This window comes from Lactuca serriola, chromosome 2 (genome assembly GCF_051521515.1).
Source record: "Lactuca serriola cultivar US96UC23 chromosome 2, Lser_US96UC23_V15, whole genome shotgun sequence".
Taxonomy (NCBI): Eukaryota; Viridiplantae; Streptophyta; class Magnoliopsida; order Asterales; family Asteraceae; genus Lactuca; species Lactuca serriola.
Window position 1 is genome coordinate 197,921,281 of NC_136409.1, and position 9,964 is coordinate 197,931,244.

At 34.0% G+C, this 9,964-nt stretch overlaps 1 protein-coding gene across 2 annotated transcripts; it reads right to left on the bottom strand.

Moving 5' to 3' along the window:
• Positions 1-1,652: 1,652 nt before the first annotated feature.
• Positions 1,653-7,727, bottom strand: RIF10 (polyribonucleotide nucleotidyltransferase). Of its 2 annotated transcripts, none has more exons than XM_079026224.1 (22): positions 7,351-7,727; positions 6,531-6,599; positions 6,284-6,390; positions 6,125-6,167; positions 5,937-6,020; positions 5,787-5,851; positions 5,526-5,682; positions 5,251-5,421; positions 4,864-5,127; positions 4,705-4,779; positions 4,509-4,622; positions 4,328-4,420; positions 4,036-4,214; positions 3,755-3,938; positions 3,565-3,685; positions 3,292-3,473; positions 3,101-3,195; positions 2,953-3,016; positions 2,806-2,859; positions 2,608-2,649; positions 2,071-2,504; positions 1,653-1,947 (listed from the first exon to the last, which is right to left on the bottom strand). In XM_079026224.1, exons 1-21 carry the CDS (start codon positions 7,630-7,632, stop codon positions 2,151-2,153), a joined length of 2,799 nt encoding a protein of 932 aa, XP_078882350.1. In that variant the 5' UTR covers positions 7,633-7,727; the 3' UTR covers positions 1,653-1,947; positions 2,071-2,150. The 2 variants fall into 2 exon arrangements, with proteins under 2 accessions (XP_078882350.1, XP_078882349.1); XM_079026223.1 differs by having other exon boundaries at positions 2,065-2,504; positions 7,351-7,726.
• Positions 7,728-9,964: the final 2,237 nt, after the last annotated feature.

A 9,964-nucleotide genomic window follows, 5' to 3' on the forward strand; every position in this document is an offset into this window, starting at 1 on the left:
ATCGATTACAATTACTACCAAGATATTTGTTATACAAAGACTGAAATTATGACATCCAGAAAACTTTCCATCAGATTTAAAGAAGTCTGAGAAGTAAATAATGGAATTTTGTCATCACAATAACACTTTTTGATTTCACCATTTCTGATCAACTGCATTCTCATTTGGTAGCTTCATACTAATAATGAAGAACATGACTATAAAGTAAATATGTTTACATCGTGAAAATATTGCGGCTACTTCACAATGGCCAACACATGCACGAGCTTTTAAGTGTTACATGTACACGTTAATAGCTTGTGTAGCTCACGAGGAGTTTCATTTAAGCATTTATTTCTTATGCATATGTTAATGGAAATCACAAATAATTCGCATAGTTCACCAGGTTGTTTATTAGTTGTTTGTTTCTCATGCAACTATTCTTATCACATATCATTACCATTGAAATGCAAACCCCGAATTGTCATAGAGAGTTCATGTGGTTCATTTTTTTGGCTTGACCGAGTGTTGACTGAAGATTATAGATTAACCAAACTTATGTGTAAATTATATCTTGATCAAGACATGGTACTCTCAAAACATGTGGAAATGTAGAATAACTACCAATGGGGGAATCCGGAATAGGTCAACAAACTCCCTGTTGTCCACCTTCTCTTATTTTCATTTTAAGTGGTTCTTTTTCATTAGGCACATCTACTTTGTCAAGCACAACTTTTAATTCCAACAAAGATCTATCAACTCTATCATACGCTTATTTTCATCAACATCCTAAGAGATCTATTAGAGTATTGAAAGAACTTTAGATGTTGCAAAAATAGATTTTCATGCATCTATACTGATGTGACTCGTCAACATTATTCTCAAAATATCCTTTTGCGGCTCACCATCAAACATTAGATCACACAACATCGAAATCAAATTTATGTATATATATCACGAAACGACGAGACATTGTCTCATATAATTCTATTTATTTGCTTTTAACTTATGCATCCTCATTTGACACCTTGTTTCATATGAAGTGTCAACATAATCAAATGTCATGTTTCTATGCATTAATAATCAAATTATCGTTATAAATTATTATTATTAGAATAACATTCTAATCTCGTGATATACTACGTATACGTTAAACAAAAATTTTAGAGCAACGACATGGAATTATAATGTTTATCTATTTATTTATTTATCTTGTGTATTTTGCTATTGAACTTTCTAACTTAAAAAAGTTTTGTTTTAGCTTTTGGTGACACAACATTAGGATGTCTCCTTAAAAGCCCTTTAGAATGTTTAGTATTAGAATTAGGATGTTTTTTATAACAAACTTTTAAGAGTTTTTATCTTTTAAGAAAATCTTCGATTCCTAACAGAATTTTACAATTTTAAAAACCAACTTCAGTAACCTATTAGTTTTGCCAAACAGACGGTTAATGTACAAGTTAATTGGATAATTAACGGGCCATGTCGCTTCTATAATCGCTTGTGCGCATGTACGGTCAACAATCATATCTTCATTTTTTAAAGTAAATGTAGGACATAGACAACAAAAATAGAAAATCTACAACTCTCCAGTTACATTAATTTCCTAGCTGGGATCGTGTAAATCAAAAAAAAAAAAAAAAAAAAAAAAAGAGTGCAAATGCATCCATATATTGTTGTATGACTACAATGATAATTAGCGGAAGTTGCAATACGCATGCACCAATACCAATTTGAATGAACACAATATAACAACAACAAACAGGCTTAAGTCAGTCACACTATTGGTTTCTGAGACAAAAATACAGCAGCGTCAGTAGCTGGTTTGGTTTATAACTAGAGTTTCTAGTATCCCCCACCCCAACTTTGGTCCTTGGATGGTGTTGTGAAAAATGTTGTTTAAGTTAGTTTATACAAATCCCCGCATCCCTTCTTGGCTGATGAATTGACACCTCAGGCTCCTCCCTCCTGGCAACATAAAATAATCAACCAGTCAAGCTTTCATTAACATTAACTCCTTACCATAACATTTCTATTTTGGGAAACTTTTCGTGTCACATTTCTATAAAATTAATGAGTTGGTACCTCTACCCTTTTAGTTTTAGAGAGCAGGTCATGATCCATAATAGCTTTCATGTGAAATTACTCTTTTACCAAATGTATTTGCACTTTTATCCATTAACTTGAGCCTCCCCATTAACTAGTGTATTTCCACTTTCATTAGATGCAGATGCAGCAGCAGGGGTATCAGGTTTGGTGGTGCTTGTTTTTTGCTCGCTTTTGCGGGACCCGGACCCAACATATCTTTTGATAAACACGCCTTCAGGGGCAGGGCTCTTATCTTTGCGTTGACCTGAAGAAGTCTCTTCTCCTGTTCCATCACCCATTCGTCTAAATTTGCTTCTCTCTGTATATTTCTGTGGGCTCCCACTCCCGCTCTCCTTTGTCGCAGCACCATCTGTACTCCCCTCTGGAACTGGAAGCAGTGCTTTTCGGCTTAGACGAAGTTGCCCTTTTTCATTGATCTGTAATGTATGTATATTATTGTTACAACTTTACTAATTTAAATATAATCATCCTTAGTTCTTACACACAATCATACAACCCCCAAGGAAACAAAACTCAAACCTCAATCAGCTTCACATCAACAATGTCTCCAACCTTAAAAGCCTGAAAACAAAATTAAAATAAAATCAATCATACCACCAACACCAACACCTCATGAATATTTATTCGTTATAATAATAAAAGGAGGTGATATATATATATATATATATATATATATATATATATATATATATATATATATATATATATAACCCTTACATCTTCTGGTTTTGACAGCCAATCTGGACTCAACTCACTAATATGGCAAAGTCCCTGAAATGGAAGGGACAGGAGTGAAATTCCATTTCAATTTTCAAAATTAAAATAAATAAAAAGTTACTAATTAATCATGTAAATTCACACTACCTCACGCCCTGGTACTATTTCAACGAAAGCTCCATAAGGAACAATGGATGTGATTTTACAATTCCTGATAACCAACCAACACAAAATCAAATACATAATCCTGTAGAAACTAACATAATAAATTAATGCCAACCATTCATTTCCAGACCTATATACATCACCAACAATCGGAACCATGGTCAAGTTACTGATAATAGCTTTTGACTTTTCTAAGCTTGCCATATCTCTTGCAGTTATTTTAACCTGCAATAATACATACATACCCATTCAGACATGTGAGAAATGAGATTTCATGAAACCACTAGGCATAAAAAGCACACTATGTCATGCTTATCTTACTATTCCATTATCTTGTGTGTCAATAGAGTCCACACCAGTCTCTTCAATAATACTCTTCACCTTTTTACCCCCAGAACCAATAATCAGATTAACCTTCTCAGGTTTAACCTTCATTACAAGAATAAGTGGAGCATGCTTGGAAAGCTTCTTTGAAGGAGGAGGGGAACATTTCAACATCTCAGCTGTAAACATAAAATACAATCATGCTAAATGACAACAAAAACATATCATCATTTAAAAAGATAAAGATTGAGTATCTTTTATAAATTTTACCAAGAATACGTTTTCGCCCTTCCTTTGCTTGCATTAAAGCATGCTTCATTGTTGATAAAGTGATCCCTCCTACCTTTATATCCATTTGGAATGCAGTTACTCCATCATCATTTCCAGCAACCTGCAATCATTAAAGTCAGTAAGTTCATAAACCCTATCCTTCCTTTATTTTATTTATAAAAAAATAGACCTTGAAGTCCATATCTCCAGAAGCATCCTCAGAGCCAGTGATGTCAGATAAAATAAGTGGGGTCCCATCTCCCCCAAATTCCTTTGTGTCCAAAACCAGTCCCATTGCTATACCTGCAATAGGACTCTTTAATGGCACTCCAGCATCTTGTAATGCTAGGCATCCCCCACAAACTGATGCCATACTATCCAAGACCATCCATCATACACAACAAATGAATGTCAAATAATGTTCTGGAAATATTTATTTTCATGGAAATGCATTTCTTATATATGTAGCACCTTGAAGATCCATTACTTTCTGTTATGGTACTCTCGACACGTATAGTATATGGAAAATCCTCTTCAGAAGGCAATACAGGTTCAAGAGCTCTTTCTGCAAGGGTACCATGACCAATTTCTCTTCTACTTGGTGCACCAATTCGCCCAACTTCCCCAACACAAGATGGTGGGAATGAATACTGTTGTATAGTGTATATTCAACAATTTGGAAATTTGTCAAACTAAACTGCTACAGAAATTGCAAAATAAGATTTATCCAAGACCTAAAAAAAATAGTCATACTGATACATACCTGAAGATAGAACCTTTTCACATCTTCTACACCTGCAAGGATGTCTATTCTTTGAGCCATCTGTCTATCCCCAAGGGTAACCACTGCCAACGACTGTATTGCAACACAAGAGACATGAAAAAAAATAGATTATGAAGAACAGATGAGAAAAATTACAACACTTTGTGTTTTTAGCACAAACCTGTGTTTCCCCACGTGTAAAAAGAGCACTTCCATGTGCTCTAGGAAGCAATCCACATTCTGAGTCAATAACACGTATCTCCTCTGAACTTCTTCCATCGCTTCTTTTTCCTCCCTTAATCAAGAAAATACAAAATATAAAAAAGATGGCCGATTTGTAAGCTTTTGTAATATAAAAACATGGTCAACGCGCATACCTCCACTATTCGTTTTCGAAGGTATTTGGATGTTACACTCTTGAACACCAATTTCACATCTACCTCTGCGTAAAACTACATAGGAAAGAGGGATAATTAATAATCATGTAGGTGATAAACTAGCAAAAAGAAAGGGTAAAAATGGTAATGAAATGATACCAGGGGAACCGGTTTTTTAGAGACAGGTTTTATGTGAACATCGCCTTCATCAAATTCACCATCAACAACAAATTCCTCTTCTTCATCCTCATCTTCCAACATGTCTGGAGTTATTTCAGTACCAACACTAGTTTCACTTTTACTAACATAACCCTCTTCAGTAAGTATACACATAACTTTTTCCTCTAACAATGAGAGTGCTTTTCTTCTTGGTATTTTGCTTTTAAGTTGCAGCACTTTGACCAACTCATCACCAACAATTTCCTGAAGCATTATAGTATCAGTTATATAAAATCAATAAAAATATATATATATATATATATATATATATATATATATATATATATATATATATATATATTCAAAAAGATGAAAAGAGACACGTACTTCCACATGTTTATACAGCTCAGGTGGAGGTAACTTAATTGAGTCAAGCATTTTGGGTTTCCCACACTTCTTTACCAAATTGTCCACCTCTTTGCATATGCCTCTTACAGCATCATGGCCAATTTCTATTGCTTGAAGCAACTTCTCTTCAGGAAGAAAGTCACAGTAACCCTAAAATTGATAAAAATCCAGAAATATAACAGACTAGTGTCAGAATGAGTAACTATCAAACTGACTATCTATTTAAATTCAAATGATGAGGAGTTAACAACAACCTCTATCATCAATATCCCACTTTCTGATCCTGCTAACAATAAATCTAGTTTTGAATTTTCCATCTCCATGGTTGTTGGATTCACAACAAACTTATCATCAATTAAACCAATTCGAACTCCTGCTATAGTGTTTGTATTTGGCACTTCTGACAAAGCTCTGTTTGTACATAATATGGCACTAACTATAATTAGGTAGCTGAAATTATAAAAACTGATGATGTGATCTAAGAGAATCAATGCTAATTTGTTGATGAATCTTACACTGCAATTCCAGCTGCTGTAACAGCTAGAGAATCTGGGGGGTGCAGACCATCATAGCTCAAAACCTACAAATTCATTAAGTATTCTCAAAAAGAACAAAGAAAACTGATATTTTAATATTTGACCATTTGGAAAGTACATACTACATACCCATGATAGTATTTGAGTTTCATGATAGAAGCCCTTGAGCATGGTTGGGCGTAATGGTCTATCAATTAGTCTACAGATAAGTACCTGTATCCCAGTAATAAATACCATTCAGAATAACTAAAATGTAAATACAAAAACTGAAAACAAATAGGGTCATTCTATTGAGGGATTTAAGAACAAACTAATACCTCATGGTCCTTTGTCCTTCCTTCCCGCTTGAAAAATCCTCCACTGGAAGCAAGAAATAAAGATCAGAATATTTGTATTAAATGATATTCAACAGTAACTTTAGGCATTGCTAGTTAGTTTTGACACATTAAAAAAGCAAACAAGCATGATATACTTGCCTAGTTCTACCAGCTGCTGAAAAACGTTCTTGATAATTTACAGACATAGGGAAAAAGTCAGAAGGCTCACTTGGAGTATCAGACAAACAAACAGATGTATAGAGAATCTGCATAAACAAAATAATCCATTTTTCAGAGACGTATTTGAAATGTACATGACCTATTTGAAAAGGCATTGTTTCTGCAATCCCGTGGCATAACATGATACAAAGCAAAATATAAACACATTTATTTCCCTGATACTTACAGTTTCTCCATCTCTTACAATAACAGATCCACTAGCTTGTCTTCCTATTTGACCAGTCTCAACTATTATCTGCAAAAGTAGGAACACATATGACAGCTATAAGAGACAATGAGAGATACTTGTAAGCTTTACAATACAACCATTGCTGCCACCATGTTTACACAATATGATTAATATGAAGTTCATCTACCTATGAACCAACAACCTAAAATAACTTCTAGCACTTTCAAGACAGTTCACACTGGATAGAGATATATGTACTAAAATCAAATACATTTCTACCCTACCACTATGAAACCAACCCCTCAAATTGCAAAACTGACAAGTATTAAGGCAACTGTTAGCTATATCGCCAGTTCACCACATTGAAATGCAATTATTTCCACCTATAAGCGTGGGCATCTTTTGATTGATGGAAAGATTGGACCTTGATGGCCATTTGCAACCGAAAATGGTAGTCCCTTTTCATGGAACTCACCAATCAATTCCTCAGATACCATCAAAACTGGTTTCCTACAAATTTAAACAAACTGGCAAAAATATAAAATCCTACGCAGTTGGGACCTTGGGTGTTCAAATCTCGTAAGACACACGGTCGTGTGAGTGTGTCACATGAAAGAAAGGAAATGCTTGAGCAGGCAAAAAATAGAGAACAAAACACAATACTACACCACCACCACACACCGGAAAGTAATTTCACCTTGCTAGTATCTACCGTCTAAACCTAGCAATCCAATATATTAAATTCATTTCCGAGAAAATTCACAACCCTACGCAATTCGAAAATAACTTAAAACCATAACTGAAATGGCCAACTTACGTGTCTATCTCCGACGGGAATTTTAACGGAATGGCGGTGAGGGAAAAACGGTATTGCTTCTTTTTCTGCGACTGAGTCGCCATTAGACTCGCGATTTAGAGCCCGTATTTTGAACCGATTCGAGGTTATTCTTCTTGACAAAAGGAAAGCACAGACAGAAGGAATAGAGTGGGGTTTTGTAAGGGGGAAGTAGGAGGAGATAGGGGGTTTGTTGTCTCTACTAGTTGTTGAGTGTGCGAAGTGAGAATAAGGTCGGCCATGGAAGCTACTGCTTGCTAGCATTTCGACAGCAATCAGTGTGACAGTGTGTGAGAGAAAGAGAGATTGGTGAAGACGATGGTGATGGAGGAGGAAACTCTTATCCGTTGTTGCTGGCGCGCGGCATGTGCATAAAATCTACTCGCCCCGGCCCAGCCCAGTTTATGGAAAAGATGGACTAACGGGTCTAGACAAGTGACTCTTTCACTTGGACCCTATCTATCATAGTAATATAAACTTTTTATTATTATTTAAAAAAAAAACATCTGATCCCTCTGGTTACCCAAAATCAGAAGTTTAGTCCATGTGGTTTAAAAACCTCATAGATGGTCCCTGTGTTTTCAAAACTTTTGATGATTGGTCCTTATTGCTAACTCCGTTAATAGATGGGCATTTTCGTCATTTCACTTCTACAGGGACTAATTTTAATGTTTTCTCTTATTTTAAAAAAAGAAAAAACTAAATATAAATATTTAATATATAATCTCTCTTTCTCTCTCTCACACACACACACAGCAAGCCTTAATCCCCACCCAAACACCATCCCACGAGAGAGACGGTAGGTTTTAAGAGGGTGGTTGCCCCTCTCTTGCCAATACACAATCCAATATCAGATCATGAAAGAGTAGATGATTTCATCCCCTATTATTCGCTAATAATCAATAGTCCTTGAGGAATGAATTTAAAAACGGAAGATTAACTGCCATTTCTTTATTAAATTGTAGATGGATGTCTGGATAATGATGTTTTATGTTGCTTTTTGGTACTTGTTTCTTGAGGCAGTGATGACACTGTTATGGATCCAACTTTTTCGAGCTTTAGTTTCGGCGTTGGGTGCAACTCGACCCATAACTTGGCGGAGCAACACCAATAATGTTGCAGGCATGACAGTGTTTGATCCCCTTTCTTTGATTCCAAATGTACATATCTGAGCCTCTCATTCAAAATGAAACCATATTCTCGAACTATAAAATGCAAAACAAAGGTAAGATCTGTATTTCGTAACTTGTAAACAATTCCACTCAGAAAAGATGAGGTAATTTCAGAGGGGACGATGAATATGGGTTCTAAGGATGGTTTCCCTTTCCCCACTCTGTTCAAATCAAAATCCAATTTCGACTTTTTCTGTCAAAGATTGTTTTTCTAGGCCGATGATTCTCTTCATAAACCAAAAACCCTTCAAATACTTCTCTTGATCTTATTATTATTATTATTATTATTATTATTATTATTATTATTATTATTAGGGTTAATATCATATTTAGGAAACAAACAATTCTCAATTGTGCAAAATTTATTGTTCTTCACGTATAATTTTGTTACACCCATTAACACAGGTGACCAATTTGAAATGGGTTTTTTTCATGGAGATTTGCAATGGGTTCAATAACCCTAATTTCTTCTTCATGTCAAAGATGATGGATATGTAGAGGGTTCAATTTTAAGAGAGTGTGTATGTTTGATTTTCTTCAAGGAGGAAGTTTGGAGAAGAGAGAGACCATTGCATACTATTTCATTTTTTATTTTTTTAAAATAAGAGAAAACATAAAAATTAGTCCCTGTAGAAGTGAAATGACGAAAATGACCCTCAATTAACGGACAAAAATTAACGGAGTTGGCAATAAGGACCAATCGTCAAAAGTTTTGAAAACACATGGACCATCTATGAGGTTTTTAAACCACGGGGACTAAACTTCAGATTTTGGGTGACCACAGGGACCATTTATGATGTTTTTTCTTATCATACATACTTATAAAGCTAGCATTTTTTCTTGAATCCCATGCATTTGAAACTCCCATTCATTTTTTCTTTAACCACATTCTTTTGAAACTCCTATGACTTTTCAATTTCTTTCTAATAATAATTATAAGCTGGTTAATAAGCTTAAATAAATATAAAACCTAAAGTGTAATCATATATAAACTAAATTTCAATATTAAAAGAATATATTTTTTTCTACTTATAAAGTTATGTTTTTAACATTTAACATATTATACTTAATTTATTAGGTCTAATATGTTGTTGTATGTAAACCATTATCATTTTAAAGCTACAACTTTTGAACAATTTGTATAAAACACTTAAATTGTTATTTTAAATATAACCTTATAAGATCAACTTAAATATAAATTTTAGTTCAACTTAAACAATCTAAATAATATTTTGTAAAATAGTTAAAAGTGATAAATTATAGTATCTTTCTAATAATGATTATAAGTTGGTTAACAAGTTTAAATAAGTATCAAACCTAAAGTGTAATCATAAATAAACTAAATTTCAATATTAAAATAATATTTTTACTTCTACTTAGAAAGTTTTGTCTTTAACTTTTAACATATTATACTTAATTTATTA

Coding starts and splice junctions, on each gene's coding strand:
- RIF10 (XM_079026224.1), bottom strand. CDS start 7,632: ATGCTAGCAAGCAGTAGCTTCCATGGCCGACCTTATTCTCACTTCGCA. Junction 5,852..5,936: donor AAACTCAAATACTATCATGG/GTATGTAGTATG, acceptor ATGAATTTGTAG/GTTTTGAGCTATGATGGTCT. Junction 5,422..5,525: donor GTGGGATATTGATGATAGAG/GTTGTTGTTAAC, acceptor TATCAATTTTAG/GGTTACTGTGACTTTCTTCC.